The 23,789-nt window shown below is 41.2% G+C and overlaps 2 protein-coding genes across 16 annotated transcripts in view; both read left to right on the top strand.

The window, feature by feature from the left end:
- PTPRH (protein tyrosine phosphatase receptor type H) overlaps nt 1–4,902 on the top strand; it is a 60,752-nt gene extending 55,850 nt beyond the window's left edge. For 11 of the 13 annotated variants that reach the window (XM_039335176.1, XM_039335177.1, XM_039335187.1 and 8 more), the window contains 2 exons: nt 685–820; nt 4,335–4,902. In XM_039335176.1, the coding sequence (XP_039191110.1) occupies nt 685–820; nt 4,335–4,472 (274 nt within the window). In that variant the 3' untranslated portion in view covers nt 4,473–4,902. The remainder of the gene's footprint in view (nt 1–684; nt 821–4,334) is intronic. The other 2 variants (XR_005555734.1, XM_039335188.1) reach the window with 2 other exon arrangements.
- A 4,315-nt stretch (nt 4,903–9,217) lies between these two features.
- SYT5 (synaptotagmin 5) overlaps nt 9,218–23,789 on the top strand; it is a 40,347-nt gene continuing 25,775 nt past the window's right edge. Inside the window, exon 1 of one of the 3 annotated variants that reach the window (XM_039335189.1) lies at nt 9,218–9,431. In XM_039335189.1, the coding sequence (XP_039191123.1) occupies nt 9,428–9,431 (4 nt within the window). In that variant the 5' untranslated portion in view covers nt 9,218–9,427. Of the gene's footprint in view, nt 9,432–9,518; nt 9,677–20,901; nt 21,185–23,789 lie in introns of those variants that run through there. The other 2 variants (XM_039335192.1, XM_039335191.1) reach the window with 2 other exon arrangements.

Genomic DNA, 23,789 nt, shown 5'->3' on the forward strand with positions numbered 1-23,789 from the left:
CATAGAATATAATAACAGAATCTTGCAAGCTTGCTTGTGCTTTACCTTCTTCTTATGCTCCAATGAATCAGGAACAAACCAGCCTGAGTGACTTCCAAATGTTATTTTGCTTCCCAGGACTATTTTAGCCCTCTCTGCTTATGTGCATAAGTGTACTGTACATATGCACATTTCTGTCAAAGTCATCTTCCTTAGTCATAACATACATCTAGAGCAGGAGTCCTCAACCTTGGCCACTTTAAGACTTGTGGACTTCAATTCCCAGAATTCCTCAGCCCTCTCTGCTTATGTAACATTCTCGCATATTTCTGTCAAAGTCATCTTCCTTAGTCATAATATCCATCTAGAGCAGGGGTCCTCAACCTTGGCCACTTTAAGACTTGTGGACTTCAACTTCCAGAATTCCTCAACCAGCAAAAGCTGGGAGTTGAAGTCCACAAGTCTTAAGTGGCCAAGGTTGAGGACCCCTGATCTAGATCAGTGTTTCTCAACCTTGACAATTTTAAGGCATGTGGACTTCAACTCCCAGAATTCCACAGCCAGCATTGCTGGCTGTGGAATTCTGGGAGTTGAAGTCCACATGCCTTAAAATTGTCAAGGTTGAGAAACACTGATCTAGAGCATAGTTGAGGTTGTCCATGCCTGATTGCCTCTTTTTTTTCCTTCATTTTTCCACCTTTCCAGTGCTGGGGTGGGCCGGACAGGCACATTTATTTCTCTAGATTCACTCCTGTGTGAAGCCCAGAACCAAGGAGAGATTGGTGTCTTTTCATTTGTTGAGAAACTGAGAAGGAATCGTCCACTCATGATCCAGAATGAGGTGAGAGAATGGAAAACAGTGACATGTAGAAGCAGGGCTTTTTTTTTTTGTCATAGAACGCCCAGAACAGAGTTCCGGTATCTTTTTTGGATGGAACCTTATAGGGTAGGCAAGGTGGGTTGTATTACGTGTGTGAGTTCCAGCACCAAAAAAAGCACTGTGTAGAAGCAGGTCTGATCTATGGGCAAACATCTCTTCTGAAATCTTTAGAGAATTTGTCAGGGAGAAGTGGGGGGGTGGGGAATTACATATGTGCTCCACAGCCCATTTTGAGAGTTCCTCTGGATTTGACCAATATTCCTTCTCATGTTGTACAGTTGGCAGGTACAAGTAGTCCTCAACTTATGACTACCACTGAGCCCAGAATTTCTGTTGCTAAGCAGGACATTTGTTAAGTGAGTTTTGTCCCGTTGTATGATCTTTCTTGCTACAGTTGTTAAGTGAATCACTGCGGTTGTTAAATTAGCAACACAGTTGTCAGGTTTTCCATCTGACTGTGTTTGTCAAAAGGTTGCAAAAAAGTGATCTGGGACACGGCAACCGTCATAAATACAAGTCAGCTGCCAAGCCCCCGAATTTTGATCACATGACCACAGGGATGCGGCAATGGTTGTAAGTGTGAGAAATGGTCATAGGTCCCTTTTTTCAGTGCCGCTGTAACTTTGGACGGTCACTAAATGAACTGTTGTAAGTGGAGGACTATCTGTACTTCTGAGATCCAAAAAGAAGGATTTAAGAAAATGTCCTTGTCTGGCTGTTGCTCCCCAACAAAAGACACTGCAACTTTCTGCAACCTGGATGACCTAATATAAAATCTGACTCCCAGAATCCCTTTAGCCAGCATTGCCCTTGCTAAGAATTGTGGGAGTTGAAGTACATGAAGTATTTTGGAGACTACCCAGTTCTGAAGGTGCCCCTTGTTGAGTTAAGGATACTCTTAATTAATTGACTGACTCAGCTAGCACTCACTTTGCAGTTATTTCAACACCATAAGGGCATTTTTATGTTCTCCTGCCTTTCAAACAATGTTGCCTGAGCCTGGTTTGCTGTATTGTTGCTTCCTTTTTTTTTAGCACATACATGTGCACAGATATGCACATAATTTATATATTTCTTGTTCTTGGAATTGCAGCCTTCCCTATATCTAGTCCTTAAATATGTTTGACAACAATTTTCAACATCCCTATAATCTACATCTGTAAACAACATCAATCTCAAGCCTTAAAAGTCACAATCTCTAATTCTCTATAGACAACAGGAATGCAGTTATTAAGAGATTTACACCTAAAACACACTTTGTGGGCCCACTCATGAGTTCTGGTTTCCTTATCTCGGATTGGTTGAATAAGCTATCCTTCTCATCTTTCCTATTACCTATTCCTTATCTTCTTATGACTATAATTTTGTTGCTTGTATCTTACGATTTATATTGTTTTATTTAGTATTCTAGTATGATTTATGTTGATTGCTTATTTAGTAACCTATGACCATTAGTGATTGTTGTATCTTATGATTTAAGATGAATGTTTTTTCATGATTATATGATTTATCATTTGTTGCTTGTATATACACTAAGAACATATGCACCAGAGACAAATTCCTTGTGTGTCCAATCACACTTGGCCAATAAATAATTCTATAAAGAATTCCATTCTATATTACGTGGATCCATAAAGCTTGTTTTACAAGCAACTATAGCTGTCAAAACTAAACAAAGTTCAGCATGACTGTAAAGTTGATTCATCCTACTTTTAAGGTCCTCTAAACTAGCAGCTAATACAGCAATGACTGATGATCCTTCAGGAAGAGTTCTACTCCTGATAACATTCTGAACACATTCATTTTAGTTTTGTTAACAATAGGACCAAAGGTATTTCAAAGAGGGGGTCAAAGAGGCCATCTACATTAAATTGAACAATTCTGCTTCAACAGAAAGGGAAGGATAGGAGCCCATCTCTCTCCTGTCCACAACACAATCCTTTCAGCAGTCCCAAGAAGGTTCCACGCCCGTTTGCACTCTGATTCAGGGGACCCTGAGGGCACAGATAAACCCCCAATCGGCCTCAACAATCCTCAGAGCTAAGGACTGACCTTCAGAGTGCTAATGTCAGGATGACTGCAAAGAATATAAATCCTTCCATTCCCCACCAGTCAGTTAGAACTGAAGAAATGTTTTGAATGAGAAGTGGAAAATTTTTCAAGGAAGAAAATACACAAGAAAGTCCAGTTGCCTTTTAGAAAAGCATTTTTTGGGACAGTACCAAAGGGACTGCTATTGTCTTTTTCTATGGGGTGCTTTTATTTTCCATCAAGAACTTCCTGGTCATTTTCTATCTAAGTATTAACTATTAACTAAGGCTTTGTAAAGCCTTAGTAAGATCATACCTAGAATACTACATCCAGTTTTGGTCACCACATTACTAAAAAGATGTTGAGACTTTGGAAAAAAGCAAAGAAGAGCAACTAAGATGATTAAAGGCCTGGAGACTAAAACATACGAAGGACAGTTATAGGATTTGGGTATGGCCAATCTAGAGAAAAGAAGAACTAGGGAGGACATGATAGCAGTATTCCAGTATTTGAGAGGTTGCCACAAAGAAGAAGGGGTCAACTTATTTTCCAAAGCTCCAGAGGGCAAGACAAGAAACAATGGATGGAAACTAATCAAGGAGAGAAGCAACCTGGAACTAAGGAGAAACTTCCTAACACTGATAACAATAAACCAATAAACCAGGCTTGCCTTCAGGAGTTATGGGTGCCCACTGGAGGCTTTTAAGAAGAGACTAGACAGCCACTTGTGTGAAATGGTCTCCTGCTTGAGCAAGGGGTTGGACTAGAGGACCTTCAAGTCCCTTCCAGTTCTATTCTGATTGATTGGACTCATCTTGTTTAACTCCCAAGCCACTCAGTTGGTGCTTACATTTACTGTGACAAGATAAAGCTGCCTTGAAGTTGAGCTCTAGTCCTGGCGACTGCATCAATACATCTATTTTGTTATCTTGGCAACAGGAAAGAAACTGTTTGCCATTGTCTTCTTGCAGTATTAATTTTTCAGCACTCAAAGGCTAGCCTGCTGCCGTGAAATTCTCTGTTGATCTCCCAGTGCCAATAGTTTTTGTTCTGACCTCCCAAGCTAAGTTACAGCCATGGATTTTTCTGGTGATCTTCCAGGACCAATTACTACTTCCAGGTCCGATCTGGCTTAGCTTTTTGAAATCAGGCCAAGTCAGCTGGGCATTTCCCCCCAAGCTGGGCAAACGGTATATGGTCTGGCAGGAACTGGGGTACATTTGAATCAACTCCCAACTGAGCTTGCCATATGCATAGCTGTACAAACAGCCACATTTCCCAGTGCGATTTCTGCATCACTGGGCTGTGTGTGTGTGTGTGTGTGTGTGTGTGTGTGTGTGTGTGTGTGTTTTAACGAATTGGCCAACACCTCTGACCACCGCTGATGTTCCTGTGGGACAACTCAAATCAATTGTTTATGCCATGCCTCTCTCTCTTTCCACAGGATCAGTATGTCTTTCTGCACCAGTGTCTCCTGGATGGGATCCAGTCTGCTTCAACAAATGCCGGGATGATCCAGGAACATCCTGCTGTCTATGAAAACATCTTGGCTATGCAAGACTATGAGGTCTCCCGGGTGTGAGAAGCTTGCCTTTATCCAGGCAAGAAGATGCCTACCTTCTATAGATTGCAAAAACATTGCCCTTCCGCCCAAAAAGATTGAGGCATTCCCTCCTCTCCGAATTTAACTTCCATGTTTTAAATGGAGTAAATTTGCAAAAGCAAACTTCCGAGACTGTATAGGCAGTTTTTTTCTCTGAAATAATTAATTATCAAAATAAAAAGATTCCCAGTGATTCAGAGCCTCCCTTTTAGCCTCAAATAATAGTTCCGTCAATTAATTAAGTAAACATGACCGCCTTTAAAAAAAATTGTTGGCATACAAGATGACTAAGACAAAGCCACGATACAAAACTGAATCAAACACACTAAGTAACCTTTGAATCACGGAGAACTGAAATATGAATGTCTTACTTTATCATATTGTGCACAGTAAACATTTTTTCCCTGTTGACAATGAACTCATGTTCTTGATGTACACAATAGTTTGTCTACTCCTTTGCCCCAGCCATCTCATCTCTCACATCACTGTTCTGGGAATTGGGAGGAGAGGATGGGGGAGGGTAGCAATTGTAGCATAACAGCAGAGTTCTTCCTCCAATTATATACTGTGTGAAAGCTGGACCCCAAAAGAGATTAAGACTGAAGCACACAGCCTGGCTGAATTATTTGGTTGCCTCAGCAACCTGAGTGTCAGCTCCACAATGTTGCCATGGAGAACTGTCACACACATACATTATATATACATATACATATATGTGTATGTATGTGTGTGTATGTGTATACATATACATATAGGAAAGCTATGGCAAATCTAGACAGCATAATGAAAAGCAGAGACATCACCCTGCCAACAAAAGTGTGTATAGTCCAGGCCATGGTTTTCCCAGTTGCAATGTATGGCTATGAAAGTTGGATCATAAGAAAGGCTGAGTGCAAAAGAATTGAGGCCTTTGAACTATGGTGCTGGAGAAGACTCCTGTGAGTCCCCTGGACTGCAAGGTGATCAAATCAGTCAGTCCTAGAGGAGATCAACCCTGACTGCTCTTTAGAATGCCAGATCCTGAAGTTGAAACTCAAGTACTTTGGCCACCTAATGAGAAGGAAGGACTCACTGGAGAAGAGCCTAATGCTGGGAAAGATTGAGGACAATGGAAGAAAGAGACGACAGAGAATGAGGTGGCTGGAGGGAGTCACTAAAGCAGTAGGCGTGAGCTTAAATGGACTCCAGAAGATGGTAGAGGACAGGAAGACCTGGAGGAACGTTGTCCACACACAACGCGCGCACACACACACACACACACACACACACATATATACACATACGCACACACATGCGTTTGCGCACACACATATACACATATATGTGTGTATATATGTATATACACACACCACACACAGAGAGACACACACACACATATGCACATACATTCAGGTGTGGATGTATGCTCTTTTGGGGAGAAGAGAAAAAGCTACTGAGGCCTTGCAATTGAAAGGAAGGTAAAGTGCAGGTAAGAATGGTGGGACAGGAAAGAAACTGCGTTGAATTTAGATCCCAATGCTGATAAATCAAAGAGGTATGAACGCCCTTGAGTTTGGTGCTGGGATACAGGATTCTTCTTCTTCCTTCTTCCTTCTTCCTTCTTCCTTCTTCCTTCTTCCTCCTCCTCCGCCTCCTCTTCCTCCCTAGTGTTATTTCTGCACCATGGCAGGGTCTGCTTGGGATCCAGACTTCTTAGAGTTGCTAAAGAAATGAGAAGATAGAAGGCTGGAAGCTAGCCCTAAGCTTTGGGAGAACAGTGGCATTTGTCTATCAGGATACTTATAAATGAGTAATAGAGAGCTGACAGTTTTCAGATGGTATTAAACTTCAGTTTTCATCAGCCCTAACCAAAATGATCAATGGGTGGAGATGATTAAATAACAAGCTTCAAAAGGGAGGGGGGAAGTGGGTGAGGAGTCCAAGGTTCCCTTACACAGACTTACACTTTAAATACATGAAGGGTAGAACCAAATTCTTGTGCATTTTCCTTCTGGGTTTTTGAAAGGAAAAGCAGCTAGTGGTTTAGTAGAAAGATGGGTCTCTGTGTGTATGCTATTGACAAAACTAAATGCCAAAAACCCACCTAACTTTAATTTTATTATGCAGCGAGACAGGAATATTTGCTGGAAGAGTTGCTTACTCCACAGGAGGGCAGCAATGCCTCTCTCTGTCTCTCTCACTCACACCCACCCACAACATGGATACATACAACCCTCTTTTATTCCACATTGCAATTCTGTCCATCTTTGTTCCATCTCCCGCTGCTGCACAAGCCCATTAGCAACAGTACACATGATTCTTCCTCATAAGTTATCATTCCCACCCACTTCAAAGAGACCCTCTTCTCCTTAATATTCTGCCTCTTTCACAGAATGACCCACACTTCTTTTTATTTGTACAGGTGTGAATAGCTGTACCTTTCCACTTCACTAGCACATGATCCATTCCATTATGAAAGCACACACCCACTACACTTGAGATGAGCCTTCCCACTATTCTACAAAAAAAAAGCCTTATTTTGGTCATTCAGCTTGTCCTAAATTCCTTACATTCATTCACTTGCCTCCTTTATACATTTCATGCATTTGTGACAAAATCTCCCTCTCTAATTACCTTGCCCCATAAAGTGTCACCTGTTCTTCTTCTGGTACTTTGCATTAATACTGTACATCTGCTGCAAAGATCAGAATCTTAAAAGCACAAAAAGGAAAGGAAGACAGACAAAGGAATCCAAAATCCGCTGGAAGTAGATTTCCAAACATCCAAAAACAATTGCTTGAAAGAATACAACTGCTTTCAAGTTTATCATAGAGTGCAGAGGTGGGGAACATCTCCTCAATTGTTTTTGCATGAAGATTGTCCTTGTTTAGCAACCAGAATTGGGACCGGAAGCTCCATTGTTAGGCAAAGGGGTTGCTAAGTGAAGCTGTGACTGTGCTTAGGATCTTACTTCAGCTTTCCTTTGCTTTACAGATCCTTTATAGCCAATACTTTACAGACATTCATAGGTCTGTAAAGCATCGGCTATAAAGTTAGTTTTTCATCACTGTCATAACTACAAATGGTGATTCAATGAGGCAATTGCTCTCTGTTTTCAGTGTTTGACATCCTATGACCAGCAAATAGTGCTTGACTGGAACTGGGCATGGCTAGTCTAGTGAAAAGAAGGACTAGGGGTGACATGATAGCAATGTTCCAATATCTAAGGGACTGCCAGAAAGAAGAGGGAATCAACCTGTTCTCCAAAGCAAAGATCCACAACTTTTTGGGCACCAGGGACCAGTTCTATGGAAAAAGGTTTTACCACGGACCAGAGAGTGTGTGGTTTTGTGTGCTGCCTGCATCCCACGGATGGGGCTTTGCTTGTTTGTGTGGACTGGTTGTTGGCATGCTGCAACTTGGTACTGGTCCACAGCCCGGGGGTTGGGGACCCCTGCTCCAGAGCACCTGAAGGCAGGACAAGAAGCAACGGATGGAAACTAATCAAGGAGAGAAGCAACCTGGAAATAAGGAGAAATTTCCTGACAGGTAGAACAATTATTCAGTGGAACAATCTGCCTCCAGAAGCTGTGGGTGCTTCATCACTGGAGGTTTTTAAAATGAGATTGGGCAACCATTTGTCTGAAATGGTTTAGGGTTTCCTGCTTCAGCAGGGGGTGGGACTAGAAGACCTCCAGAGTTCCTTCCAACTCTATTATTCTCTTATTCTGTTATTCTGGCTTTCATTTCCAATACTTCTGACTGCTTGGCCAATTATGAAAACTGGATCAAGAGTTTCATATATGAACTCTTATGAATATATTTTTCCTCACTAATATTCACACACTTACCACAGACAAGCATGCAGATTTGTTCACTCACACAACTGCACCATGCAAGTCTGATAAATGGATATAATATATCTGTTTCTCATTCAGTTTTGTGGGGTTGAATTCCAAGTGTTTGGACAGTGCGTCTATATACAGTATGACTATGGTCCACCACTATCATGCATACATAATTTTTGCTGGTTTTAATGTCCTTGCTTTCTCCACATAAGGAGCTCTCCTACAGCATATATTTTTGGGAGATGGCAGATACCAAAAATTCTCCAATGAGATTCTCAATATCACCTTCTGGATGAAGCCAAGTGATTCAGAATGGAAATTGAAATTATTGGAAGTTTGGGCTCTGGGTGGATTTGTCTCTTTTCTCTAGCAAGGTCACAATCTGTTCCTGTTCGCTCTTTTGTCACCGAGATCTAGATTGGGATGCCCAAAAGAATGGGCGTACTATTTGTTTATATAACCCCACTCCCTCAATTTCTTAGAGCATCCCTATCAAGAAAGATCATTCTTTGTAATCACAGACATACAGTATGAATGCTTGTGAGGCTGTGAGACCTTTGACCCTTGTGATAAGTACATAGATAAGTGTATAGGAGTTATGCAGATATTAATACTCAATGGTGTCGCAGGAAGGGAAATATAGAATGCATCAAAATAGTACTGTCCACCTTTCTTTAAGATGGACAAAGAGAAAGATATACAGTTGTTACATTAAGTTCATACCTCTGTGTACAAAGCTTTACATGACTTCCATGCCCTCTTCCAGGATGGAGGTGTCTTCAACATAACTTGCAATTCATAGACCTTTTCCCCACATCTCCACACAACAGAGACACAGACACACACCCCTCCACCCCTGCCTTTCTTTAGCCTTCTCTCTAACCCCACCTTTTCCTTCCTAGCTCCACCCCTTAGCCAGCAACATTTCAGAACCACGAACCGTGGACAGCTCCGTTGGAGAGCTTTTTTTTTTTAAAGACAACAACAATAAAAATAAGCCAACGATTCTTGTTCCTTGGCCGCTGCTCCTCTTTAATTCTGCTTTCGTCTCGCCCAGCTTTTTGATCTGTCCAGCACAATCGCCACTCCTGCTGGGAAGGGGAAAAAATGGGTAAGAGGCGCCCCTTTGGGACTTCGGTTTTTTTGGGAAGATCTGCCGCGAGCAAATGGGTGGGTTTCCTAGGGTTGAACTGTCTATTCAACCTCCACGTTTTGCGTTGCGGGATAGAACTGAGGCGTTTGTTGGCTTGGCGTTTTCCGATCGGGTCGAGGAGGGAGGAAGAAAGGGAAGATCGGGAGATCACCGGACCCCTTCCCTGCAGGGGAAGACGATCCCTCGGATCTGAGGAAACAAAGGCAGGTGTTCTGCTCCGTGTACAACGCTTCAAGAAAGAGAAAAATCCTGGGTGGGCTTTTAACTTGTGAGTGTGGTTGCATGTCTGCTTCTCTTGCACAAGCGGTGCCTAGTGGAGAGGGCACCTCAGAGGTGCATCATTTTGGTGCCCAGGTGGAATCAGGCTTGCACTGAAGGGGGGAGGGGCACAACTGAGAATTGGCAGCACCCAACTCAGGTTATTCCGTCGGAATAACTACCTGAATCCTGTTTCTTTTCTTTCTCTACTGCAACTCTGGTTTCCCTTAAATTCTTTCTGTTTTTAATGTACTATACGCAGGGATGTGGCTTCCCTGAATTCAGAAAGGAAGCCAGCCACCTGAAGAGGACAGATTTAGAATGCTTGTTTGGTTGGTTATACGCGTGGGCGCCCCTATAAAACAGGAGGGGTTTATTTAGGAATATTTTTTGCCATGGCGAAGCCTGAACTGAAGGGAGTTGTCCCTTCTCAGCCATCAATAATTCAGATGGAAGCAAATTGTGGCTTCAAGGGTGGGGCGTAACTTCTCCCTTTCTCTCTCAGGCTAATGAAGGCAGCCAGCCCTCTGCTTCCTCTCTAAGCAGGCCAGGCTTAAGGCTAGGACTCCATTTGGATAGGCAGGTTTCAGTGGAATTCCACAGGTGCATTTGAATAGGTTGGACCTGAATTCCTCACCTCACCACTGGACAATTTTTGAGGGGGGCACGAATGATTTTATTCGCCCCCCCCTCCTCTTTCTCCAAGAGAGTCAAAAAATTATGGGAACATCCCTTCCTTCTCTTTTTACGCTGCAGTGATATGAGTGAACTGGGAGAAGTGAAAGGCAAGGCCCACTGAGTTGTGGGATGGAGATAGAATTTGAATTCAGCTGAACAGAATACAGATAGTCCTCAAAGTATGGCATCTCTATGGCTAAGTGAGATGTTCACTAAGTGAATTTTGCCCCATTTGATGACCTTTCTTGTCATGGTTGTTCAGTGAATCACTATGGTTGTTAAGTTAGCCGCACAGTTGTTAAGTGAATCTGGGTTCCCCACTGACTTTCCTTGTCAGAAGGTTGCAAAAGGGGATCACTCGACCCCGGGACACACTGCAACAGTCATAAATATGAGTTGCCAAGCATCTGAATTTGGATCCAGTGACCAAATGGGGATGCTGCAACAGTCGCCAGTGTGAAAAGGGGCCATAAGTCTCTTTTTTCAATGCTGTTGTAACTTTGAACAGTCACTAAACAAACTACTGTAAGTGAAAGACTACCTGTAAGTGAAAGACTACCTGTAAACAAACTACTGTAAGTGAAAGACTACCTGAAAGACTACACTGGTCTTCTAACTGCAGCTAGCCCAACAAGGATCTGTGATTGGTTTATGATTTCCGTTTCTCTTTCTAGCACTTAAGCATTTAACACTTTAAGACTTCAACATTAGAGTTCAGTGTAGACCAGGGGGTCTTCAAATATGGCCCTTTTATGACTTGTGGACTTCAACTCTCAGAATTCCTCAGCCAGATATGCTGGCTGAGGAATTCTGGGAGTTGAATTCCACAAGCCATCAAAGGGCCACGTTTGAAGACCCCCTGGTGTAGAATTAAATATTAAGTCAGAGCTCTCTTCCACATATACAGGTAGTTCTCAACTGATGAGCTGCCCAGAACCTAAATTACTAAGTAAGATGAGTGAATTGCACCCATTTTTAGAACTTTTTTTTTGCGATGGCTGTTAAGCAAATCACCATGGTCATTAATCTGTGAATCACACAGATTAAGCAAATTTGGCTTTCCCCATTGGCTTTGCTTCTTGCAGTTGGAAAGGTCGCAAATGGCGATCACATGACCCGGGATGCTACAATTATTGTAAATACATGCCAATTAATAAGCACCCAAATTTTGATTACATGATTGCGGGGATGCTGTGACAGTGCTAAGTATGAGGACCAGTCATACATGTAAGGACTGGACTTGTTTTCGGCAGCAGCATAACTTCAAATAGCTGCTAAATGAATGGTCATATACTTCCTGTATATTTTTTGGCATACCTCCAAATATAATCAGCATTCTACAAAGGATGGTTAGGAGAATTTAATTTAAAGAGAGGAAGTCTCCAGGATTTAGCTAAAAGATACTTTTGGAATCATTGTGGCTGTATTTACTTCCTTTTGGCTTATCTTGCTGGGGAAGCTCAGAAATTATGGTCTTACTGCTTGGTGCATCAGATGAACCCTGCTGATTACTTAATAAACCTGTTTAAACAATATTTTAAAGATATTTATTGTATGCCAATCCTACCACCTTTAAGAGCGCTAGGCAGCTTTCTGGAAAGTCTCCCTCATTTTATCCTCACTAACATCCTGTGAAGGGTTTTGAAGTCATTGGCCCAAATTCAAGGGATTGACCATGAGATCTAAGCTCAACTTCTTAATCTCTCCATTACACTGGCTCTGTGAATGATTCTTCCTGACCAGGGCAGGGAAACATAATATAGACTATTAAAAAGAGAACAGGATTTCCCAATCTTTGTTTCCATGCTGAATGTTTCATAGGGGACCTGAAGACTGAGCTCCTCTTTTGCATGTATAAATTCAGTACATGAATCTTCTGCCATCATTGCATTGTATCTGCACATTAGGAAAAGTTTTACTTTGTGCCTTAGGTTCTGCTGCTAAAGGGTTAGAAGGGCTATGAAGGTAATGGAGGATCTAGTTTACCACTTGCTTCTTCGTCAGTCTGGTTTTCCTCTGTAGTCTTTAATGGTATGAGATGCAGAAATTAAGCAGGCGAATCATTTCCAGTCAAGGTGATAAAGCAATTTAGGAAATCCTTTTGTATAAAGCAGAGGTCCCCAACCCCCAGACTGCGGCTCACTCCTGGGCTGTGGTCCGCTCAGAACTGGGCGGCACCCACCGCTTGCACAAATGGAGCTGTGTACGCTGGCATGCACATCTGCCACTCACACAGAACCATTTCCTCACCACCAACCCCTCCGCCAGACTACCAAGCCAGAAAGGTATAAAGAAAAGTCTCCAAGGGTTTTGTTACTTAAGAGGTTTGTTATCCAGAAGTCAGCTGCAAGTAGTCCTTAACTTACAAAAGTTTATTTAATGACCATTTGAAGTTACAAGGGCACTGAAAAAAGTGACTTATGACCATTTTTCACACTTATAACCCTTGCAGTATCCCCATGGTCATGTGATCAAACTTCGGAGGCTTATCAACCGGTTCATATTTATGATGGTTGCAGGGTCCCGGGGTCACGTGACCACCTTTTGCGACCTTCTCACTAGCAAAGTCAACGGGGAAATCAGATTCACTTAACAACGGTGTTACTAACTTAACTATTGCAATGTTTCACTCAACAACTTGGCAGGAAAGGTCACAAAATGGGACAAAACAAATGTCTCGCATAGCCACAGAAATCTGGGGCTCAGTTGTGGTTGTAAGTTGAGGACTACCTGTTCAGACTTTTTCTTACTAAGGAATGAGTTGATTTTGGAGACAGCAACTCAGCAGCAACCTTCTGTCTGAGTGTGAGCCTCAGAATGACCCAGTGAGAAAAGAGTGTGTTGCTTGGCTCCTGATCTGAAAAATGAACAACAAGCACACGTGGGTGTGATCATACTGAACTCATAGCCCATCACTTGATAAAGGTAATACATTTTGATCGTATTTAAATACATTTTATAAAAACTTCCGTGCAAAATTCCTCAAAAGCAAGCCCTGTATGGAGTAGATGTACCTGCTCCCTTCCATTTTTGAGATATCTTCCAAAGAGGGCGGGATGGAGAAATACAGATATTGCTTTGGCAAAGAGCAGATTGGAGCGTGCTAGGTCTGTGGATTTCCTTCCTCCTCCTGCCAGGCTACGTGAGGCTTGGATCGGTTGCCATGGTTTTCCTAAGGAGATGGGTAGCGTTGTGTGAGTGCTCCTACGTCATCAGGTTAGCCTACCCCATTCTTGTTTAGGCATTTAGAAAGAAAGAAAGAAAGAAAACCATTCATGTCTCTCACTGCTGTAGTTTGCTTAGATTCTGGATTCTGTCCAGATGGTCAGTATCTACCCACTAGTGGCCATTTTTGCAACACTGTACTTTATGCTTAATTACTTTATGCAAATCTGAGCTGCAGAAATCCCAAGTGACCACTAGAGAGTAGCAAACCTAGCCTTTGCTCCCCTCTAGTGGTTATCTGAAGTTTTGCAGCCCAAATACAGTAGGGGAATGAAGGCCTAGGGCCCTAGGATACATGACCTACTCTAGGAATGAAGGCCTAGGGCCCTAGGATACATGTCCCAGGATAATATTGCAGGATCCAATCTGGGTGGGTCATCGGGATCAGAGGATTTGTCTTCCGAGCTTTCAGACTTATGCTGAAGCATAAGGGGACTTCTCTGTGTGCTCTGGGCTATTTTGTGTGTGGTATTTAATGATGGCTGTTGCATGTGGCACAAGGAAACAACAGCCAATGACTTAATAGCCAGCCATCAATTGGATCCTCCAACAGTAGCCCTGGTTTCAAAATCAGCCTCTAACTCTGAAGTGGCTTCCACAGAAATGCACCATTATGTGAATCTAAACAAAGGATGAAGTTAAGAAGAGTCAGATCTTCTTCTTCTTGTTGTGCCATATCCATTATCGGATGTTGGCAATCATGTTGGCGATCATGTTTTTTTATCAGCAGTTGCACAAAAAAGTGCTGCTGAGTTTTGTTCAAACCAGTCCCGTAGATTTTGAAGCCATGATGTTCTTCTTCTGCCTGGACCTCATTTGCCTTCAATATTTCCCTGGAGAATTAAATGGAGTATGCCGTATTTTTCTGGGTGTCGCATCACATGTCCAAAATATTCTGATTTTCATTTTTTAATTGTTTTGATGATTTCCCTTGGCTTATTAGAGTCAGAATGGCTTCTCATTTCTTTCAAAGGAAGAGACTCCTGTGACCAGCTTAATTTCTGAGCAAGCTTTTAGGCTTTGAGGGAACATTGTTTTTTTTTTTCCTCAAGACAGTTTGAATTTAATCCAGAATTCATGTAAATGCAATCAAAAATCCAGTTTTCAATCTCTATTTATGTTGAGACTGCAGTAAAAGAAGCCTGTGCATTGCCTCTACATATGCATATAGAGGGTTTTTTTTCTTTCTCTTTCTCTCTAGATGCAGAACATCTAGAATTAGAAGTAAGGCTATAAAGAATTAAAGCCGCAACTTCTACAACTGGTTGAAAATTATCATGAATAAATGCAAGGATAGATATACAATCAGATAGAAGAGATAGATAGATGACAGAGAGACAGACAGACTGATAGATACAGAGATAGGGAGACAGATATAGAGAGATAGAGATTGATAGATGACAGAAAGAGATTGAAGAGAGAGATGATAGAGAGATAAGAGATAGACATAGATGGAGATAGAAATTAATAGAGATAGAAATTGAAGCACAGATAGAAACATTTTCATTTATGTGATAAGGACAGAGCTACTTGGTTATTTTAAATGTGTTCTGCCTATCTAAATGTTCACACAGTATTTCTTTTTTTATATTATTATTAATAAAAAACAGTAAGAAAATGCACCTTGGTGGTTTACAGATGAATTTAAACAGACCACAGTCCAGGGGCTCCTTGAGTGCTATAAATAAAATTGGGGTGTAAATGCTCTCTCTCTCTCTCTCCCTCTCTCTCTCTCTCTCTCTCTCTCTCTCTCTCTCTCTCTCTCTCTCTCTCTCTCTCTCTCTCTCTCTCTCTCTCTCTCTCTCTCTCTCACACACACACACACACACACACACACAAAATAAATAAATAAATGCATCTGACAACTGGGCCTGTTACATAGGAGCTGACTGGATTAGAGTAGAGAGAGGCGGTTGATGTTTACACTGAATTCTTCTATTGCTTGCTGGAAGAAGAAATGGCAGAGGGAAGGTTAACGTGAGCTTAACTCCCATCCAAGCAGTTGTTTTTAAGGATCTTTGGGGATTATGTATTTAATCATGTTCTCAAGCATAATCATGTGCATGCACGGGGCGTCTAGGAGTTTAAAGCTCTCCCTTATACACACTTCATTTTCCTTCTAAATGAGGTTGCTGAAAAAGAAGGCGAGTCGGGCACAGAGGATTGTGGATTAGGAAAGAATTTCTGAATTAGAGACTTTTTTGCTTAACCTGCTTCAACCATTATTTCATATCTGTATCATGATCCTCAGTGCTTTTTTTGAAAAAAAAAAAGGTGCCAGAACTCACACATGTCATACAACCCGCCTTGCCTACCCTACAAGGTTCCATCCAAAAAAGGTGCTAGAACTCCGTTCTGGGCGTTCTATGAGGAAAAAACGCCCTGATGATCTTGGCCAAAAAGAAGGTTAATCCAAGAAACTGGAAGTGTTCTAGTTTGGGCACCAGCAGACTAATGGCAGCACAATTTTCTTGGACCCACCTTTTCTGATTGTCCTCCTTGTGTAGTAAAATAATATTCTTACCTCTCAGGAAGCTGCTAAAAAAAATTGAAGATATACATTGCAATATATGGTTAGGCGAGTAACATTTTCTATGTCAATGTGAAAGTAACATCCACTGGATTCAACATAGCTTACTTCTAAGTAAGTGTCACAAAGAGTCTGGTGGTGCCTATTCAAATTAACAGATTTTATTGAAAAGACAAAAACTCAGCTGTTGCTCATAAAAGCTTATGCTTTCTAGTAAGATTTGTTGGATGAAAAAGGTGCTATCAATCTCCTCCTGATTTTTTTTTTTTTTTTTGGCTCCCACAGACTAACATAGCTCTCCTTTTCCAATGTGAAAGTGTGTAAGAAAGAGTTGCCAGAAGAATAATTTGGGGTTGCACAAGAATAAATAAAAATGAGATCTAGACGGCTGTGAGAAAAGGAGAAATATTTATTCCCCAAAGCAGAGGGGTTTGCTCTGGGGGCAGCTGCAGAGAAATGGGATACAGTGACACAGTTTTATAGGGGAGCTATAATGTGTGGAAGTGTTTATGTACTGGTTCTAGCCAGGGGTAGGCAACCTTGGCTCTTTTATGACTCGTGGACTTCAACTCCCAGAGTTCCTGAGTCAGCATGGCTCAGCTTGGAAACTCTCCCTTTCCCCTCAGCATGGCTGACTCAAGGAATTCTGGGAGTTGAAGTCCACAAGTCATAAAAAAGCCAAGGTTGCTTACCCCTGTTCTAGGGTGACACTTGAGGGAGGGGTGTGTGTGTGTGTGTGTGTGTGTGTGTGTGTGTGTGTGTGTGTGTAGATATGTCATATATGATGTTTATACCTGTGAACATGCAGTTCCACTGGGGGACCTAATTTAATTAACCCTATCTGGGTTTACAGACCTTAACTTTTGATACGTGGATTAGGTCTGGGTAATTTATTTGGGGATTTGAGGAAGTTTGAGTAAAAAATTTTCCTCCATTTGCTATTTTTATTTGATTAACCTAATTTCAGCTTGACTGTCAATTATTCAATGGAGTCAGTGATTCTTAGTCCATTATGGATTCTATTAATGTTTTAAGGGAAAACGGAAACAGTATAAAGAATAAAATATATTTTGATATAGAACTTCTCATAGTGTTAAATAAGAAGTGTATATTGATTATTTTAATCTACAGGCGAGTGAATGTTTTAATGGCCAACGTCACAGTTAAATGCTTGGGGGGTGAAGAAGGAAGTAGGTGGAATGGGAATTATCTGTTTGGGAAAATGGCATTTTTAGATTGTGTTAAGTTTTTAAATGGTAATAATGTTTGTGTGTTTTATCTTGTAAGCCTCTGAGTCATCCTGAACTGTGAGATGGGCGGCAAATAAATTTGATAAACAAACAAACCTTTGTTGGGGTTTAAACTTCAATGTTTGGAAGTCTCTACCTTAAAATGGCAGGAAACCATCTGGCTAATTTTTGGCAGTAGTCTGAAAGGTTTCCCAAGGGATAATTTTACTACAGAGAATATAGATATTTCATGCCAATGAATTCAGTTCATCGGCATGAAGGAAGTTGGGGTTTTTTTTAACCTTCAGTATTCATACAAGCAAAACTAGAATAATGTCCATATGAACTTTTGCTTTTTTTATATATATTCAATATTCGTTCCATAACTGAAGTGTAGGAAAATGGCTGCTTCAGGTTTCCCCTGGTGGTGCAGTAGTTAAAGTGCAGTATTGCAGGCTAACTCTGCCCGCAGCTTGAGGTTTGATTCTGACTGGTTCAAGGTAATAATAATAATAATAATAATAATAATAATAATAATGGTAATAATATCTGAAGAACAATGATGAAGATGCACTGAAATTAGTATATCAGGAAGGCTTATTAACTACTGGAGAGACCAAACTGGCCTACAAGAAAGACCAAATGAAGAACAGAATAGAGGCATGGGAAGACAAAGCACTACATGGCCAATACATGAAAAAAATAGCTGGGAAAGCAGATAATAATAAAACCTGGCAATGGCTAAGAGCAGGAAAATTGAAGAAAGAGACCGAGGGACTAATTCTGGCTGCACAAGACCAAGCCTTAAGGACAAATGCATACAAAGTCAAAATTGAGAAGACAGCAACAGACAGTAAGTGCCGCCTATGCAAAGAAGCTGAAGAAACAGTGGACCACTTGGTAAGCTGTTGCAAGAAGATTGCACAAACTGATTACAAGCAGCGGCATGACAAAGTAGCAACAATGGTGCATTGGAAGATCTGCAAAAAATATCATTTGCCTGTAAGCAAAAACTGGTGGGATCATAAAATAGAGAAAGTCATAGAAAATGATAAAATTAAACTGCTCTGGGACTTCAGAATTCAAACAGACAAGCACCTGCAACATAACACCCCAGACTTAACAATTGTCGATAAGAAAGACAAAAAAGTCTGGATAGTGGACGTGGCAGTGCCTGGAGATAGCAGAATAGAAGAGAAAGAACTGGAGAAGATAACAAAATACAAAGACCTACAAATAGAAATAGAAAGACTGTGGCAAAAGCAAGCAAGGGTAGTACCAATAGTCATAGGCTCCTTGGGTGCAATCCCAAAACAACTGGAGCACCACTTGAACACCATTGGCATTGACAAATTCGCTATTAGTCAATTGCAAAAGGCGGCCTTATTAGGAACTGCTTCCATCCTGCGACGATATCTGTAATACCATCAAACATCCACATCTGCCTATCCCAGGTCCTGGGTAAGGACTCGATAGGTAGACAAAATGCCAAATCCAGTCTGAACATCTGGCTGACTGTGCGATGATCGATAATAATAATAAAGTTGGAAGGGACCTTGGAGGTCATTGAGTCCAACCCCCTGCTCAGGCAGGAACCCTACACCATTTCAGACAAATGGCTGTCCAGTTGCTTCTTAAAAATTTCCAGTGTTGGAGCATTCACCGCTTCTGGAGGCAGGTTGTTCCACTGATTAATTGTTCTACCTGTCAGGAAATTTCTCCTTAGTTCTAAGTTGCTTCTCTCCTTGATCAGTTTCAATCCGTTGCTTCTCGTCCTACCTTCAGGCGCCTTGGAGAATAGCTTGACTCCCTCTTCTTTGTGGCAGCCCCTGAGATATTGGAATACTGCTATCATGTCTCCCCTCGTCCTTCTCTTTGTTAAACTAGATATACCCAATTCCAGCAACCGTTCCTTATATGTTTTAGCCTCCAGTCCCTAATCATCTTTGTTGCTTTTCTCTGTACTCTTTCTAGAGTCTCAGCATCTTTTTTACATCGTGGTGACCAAAACTGGATGCAGTATTCCAAGTGTGGCCTTACCAAGGCATTGTAAAGAGGTATTAATACTTCACGTGATCTTAATTCTATCCCTCTGTTAATGCAGCCCAGCACTGTGTTGGCTTTTTTGGCATCTGCAGCACACTGCTGGCTCATATTTAAGTGATTGTCTACTAGGACTCTGAGATCCCTCTCACAGTTACTACTATTGAGCAAGGTACTCCCTATACTATACCTGTACATTTGGTTTTTCTTGCCTAAATGTAGAACCTTACTTTTTTCACCATTTAATTTCATTTTGTTAGACAGCGCCCAATGTTCTAGTCTGTCCAGATCCTCCTGTATCTTAAACCTGCCTTTTGGAGTGTTGGCTATTCCTGCCAGCTTGTGTCATCCGCAAATTTGATGAGTTCCCCATCTATCCCCTCATCCAAATCATTGATGAAGATGTTGAAGAGCACTGGGCCTAGAACAGAGCCCTGGGGCACCCCAATACACACTTCCCTCCATGTAGATGCAGTTCCATTGAGGACCACATGCTCAGCCTAAATAAAATGAGGACTCAGATTGTTGGGGGCAATATGCAAGTAATGCTTCTACATTATAAACCACCCAGGAGTCCTGTAAAGCATTATGGGGTGATATATAAGATTAAATCCTATTGCTATGCTATTTGGGACTATTCTTTTGGATTTTGCTGGGAAGGAAACAACTTGCATAACTTAGGTTAGTGGCTCCTCATTAAATACATATATGAAAAATCAATGTATTGCATTCATCCCTAAGGTTTGCTTTAGTTTTTGCAGAAAAACACAGTGATCAGTGGAATTGTCTCCCAGACAGCAGTAGGTTTATTTAATGTTGTCAGCTTTCCTGCAACTTTTGCTTAGCTCATGTATCACTGTTTGATTATATATTTGGTCCTCAAGTTACAACCAGTTATTTAGCAACCATTTGAAGTTATGGTGGACCTTCCCAGAGCTACTCAGAGCCTGCTTTTGAAAGTCTGATAACTTCAGAACATACATTGACATCCAGTTCAGAATTAGCTCCTGCGAAAACAATTTTTAAATCAAGTTTAAATCTTTCAAAAACCCTGCAATAGTTAAACCAGTCACAAACAGATCCTTCACTTACTAGTTGTTCTCTCGTCTTTATCCTGAACCCCTCTTTTTTAAATATCAATAAGTCCCGATAGGTCATTCATTTACATTCCGATGCCGTCTCTGTTCCATGTAGTGCTTCATGAGGTGCTTCCCAAAGTGGAACTCTACATAGAATAGAGATTTTGATGTATTTACGACCATTTGTAGCTTCCCACAGTCATGTGACCACTATTTTTGGTGGGTTTTTTTGCTGGATTTCATTTAATTTGCTTAAAAACCATCACAAAAAGTGTATAAAATTGGGTTCAGTGATGTGATGACCTGCTTAACAACCATGACACAACCATAATTCCAGGCTCAAGTGCAAGCGGGCGGGCAGAAAGGGCAGGGACGAGAGAAGAGGAGGCACCAAGATCTGCATGCATACTAGTGGACAAGACGCAGCCAGAAAGGATAAGATTGACTGGGGTGAGCAAAGTGGAACAGGTGAGGAAGGGAGCAATGGGAGGAGAAAGGACGGTAAGATCAAAATGTGTGAGGCAGTCAGAGCAATTACGGTTGACTAGGGCGGATAGACCAATTACGCGCTTGATGAGTAGAGTGCAGAAACAGCCAGGTTTATAAGCAGACTCTTCAGCTTCCAGCTTTCACTCTGATGACGTCGGCAGAGAACCAACAAAAGCTAAGGTAATAGATAGTTGTTTGTATAACAAACGGTTGTTTTTAATAATAAACAGGTGTTTTTATATCTATCCCGGAGTTCGAAGATTTTGTATTTTGATATGAATGTGCCTGGGATTAGCATTTTTAAAATAATTGTTTGTGTATGTGTGTGTGTGTGTGTGTGTGTATGTGTGTGTGTGTGTGTATGTATGTGTGTGTATATATATATATATATATATATATGATTAGCTATATAAGTAAAGATCCGACTCTTGGGTATATCCATACTATAAAACAAATAAATAATGATCACCAAGAGAATAAATAGAAAATATTTAATAAATCAAACCTAGCTTTTATCGGGTACTCCCGACATCGTCAGGGTTTTAAAAAAGCAGTCATTGGGAGGAGCTTATATACATATAAGGAGCTTATATATATAAGACATATATATATATATCTTTGATAACATTAAAAATGCAAATCCTGGGTATGTGCATGTTAGCAAAACCTAAAAGGAAAAACAAACACCAGGATAAAAGTATATATGGTTTTGGCTAGCCTCAATCCCCTTTTCTTCCATTTCAAAATTAATCACGCTGAATTATAGGTAGTCCTCGACTTACAACAATCCATTTAGTGACCTTGTAATGTTACAACGGCACTGAAAAATGTGACTTATGACCGGTTTTCACAGTTACGACCTTTGCAGTTTCCCCCTGATCATGTGTTCAAAATTCAGACGCTTGGCAACTGGTTTGCACTTTTGACTGCTGCTGGGTCCCAGGGTCATGTGATCCTCTTTTGCAGCCTTCTCACTAGTGGCCTTCTCACAAGTCAACAAGGAAACCAGATTCGCTTAACAACTGGGTAGCTAATTTATTCACTGTGGCAAGAAAAGTCGCAAAATGGGACAAAGCTGACTTAACAGATGTCTCACTCAACAACCTACATTTTGGGATCAATTGTCATAAGTCGAGGACTACCTGCATCCCTTTTGTCCCACACATTAAGGCATGCTTAGTGTTTGTCACGGAGAAAAGTTTTACCAGGGGTCCATGCCGTAAATGACATGGTAGATCATTCCTGGTAAAGATTTGTTTGTCTCTGAACAAGCACAAGTATCCCTAAAGTAGCCATTAGGGTTGAATCAACCATAGTTAAAGTAAACTAACCAAATCAAGGCCTAAGTACAGATTATGGTTAAGGCATTTGTCCTACATTTCTGTTTCATTTTTAGCACTGCTATCATAACTTGGCTATCAGCACAGTCAAATCAAATTTTTCATCAGTGTAATGAAATTCATGTTTCTGCTATTGGGCAAAAGCATGGCACGCCCTTTACTTTTTCTCTACCTATGTTGGGAACCCAGAAAATTTGGAAAGTATTTGTGGAGAAATACAGGAGGCTATTTACTATATTTTTATTTTTTTTATTCATCACGTTTTCATACTACCCATTTCACACAAGTGACTGTTCCCTATTTGGTTCTTATATTTATTCTCCTTCATGCCCCTATTCGGGTCCGATGAGCAAAGCATTCCTAAAGCAGCATTTGTTAAGCTCACACTATAAACAAATTTGTCGTGACTAATAAGCAAATTTGTCGTGACATTCCTACTATGAAAAATGAACTTTCAGAATTCTGAAAAGAATCACACGTGGGAGAAACCAGCTGCTTCCAAATCCCAGATCTGTGGTCATTAAGCGAATCCAGCTCCCCCCCCCTTGATTTTGCTTATTGGAAGCCAACTAGGAAGGTCACAAATGGGGATCACATGACCCTGGGATGTTGCAATACATGCCAGGTGCCAAGCACCCGAATCTTTGATCATGGGACTATGAGGAGGAGGCTGCAATGGCTGTAAGTACAAGGATCAGTTATAAGTCCTTTTTTCAGTGCCATCGTCTCTTTGAGTAGTCGCTAAGTGAATGGTTGTAAGGGGAGGACTACCTGTACGTGACTGTATTTTAATTGATTAAATGATTCTAAAAATATGCATATGAATAAAAGTTTGTAGACAATGTCTTTATGAACCATGGAAGCTGGCCATCTTAGCACTTCCTCTTTTTAAAGAAAGTCACGTTGCTGATTTTTTCCCCCTTGTATGGGGACAATACATTGTACAGTGAAGGAAGTAATTTATAAAATGCAATGAGGCTTTCTATGCAGAAAAAAAGCCCAAGAGGAGTTAAGCAGCTTAAAGTGCCCCCAGGTGATATTCTGCACAACAATATGTAGACATCAAGTTTGATCTAATCACGAAGGTGCAAAAGCTAGAATCATAGGCTGGAAGGGACCTCAGAGGTCTTCTAGTCCAACCCCTTGCTCAAGGCAGGAGACCTTACACTCCCCCAGTCAAATGGTTGTCCAGTCTATTTTTGAAAATCTCCAGTGATGCAGCACCCACAACCCCAGGAGGCAAGATAGGCCACTGATTAATTGCTCTCACAGTCAGAAAATTTCTCCTTACTTCTAGGTTGGATCTCTCTTTGACAAACTCCCACACAGCTTCTTCTCCTGCTCTCTGGTGCCTTGGAGAATAAGTCTTTTCTTTGTGACAGCCCCTCAAGTATTGGAAGACAGCTATCATGTCCCTCCCCCCCCTAATTTTGCTCTTCGATAGG

The sequence above is a fragment of the Crotalus tigris genome, unplaced genomic scaffold (genome assembly GCF_016545835.1).
Source record: "Crotalus tigris isolate CLP2741 ecotype Arizona unplaced genomic scaffold, ASM1654583v1 scf7180000017639.5415321, whole genome shotgun sequence".
In the NCBI taxonomy this organism is placed as follows: domain Eukaryota; kingdom Metazoa; phylum Chordata; class Lepidosauria; order Squamata; family Viperidae; genus Crotalus; species Crotalus tigris.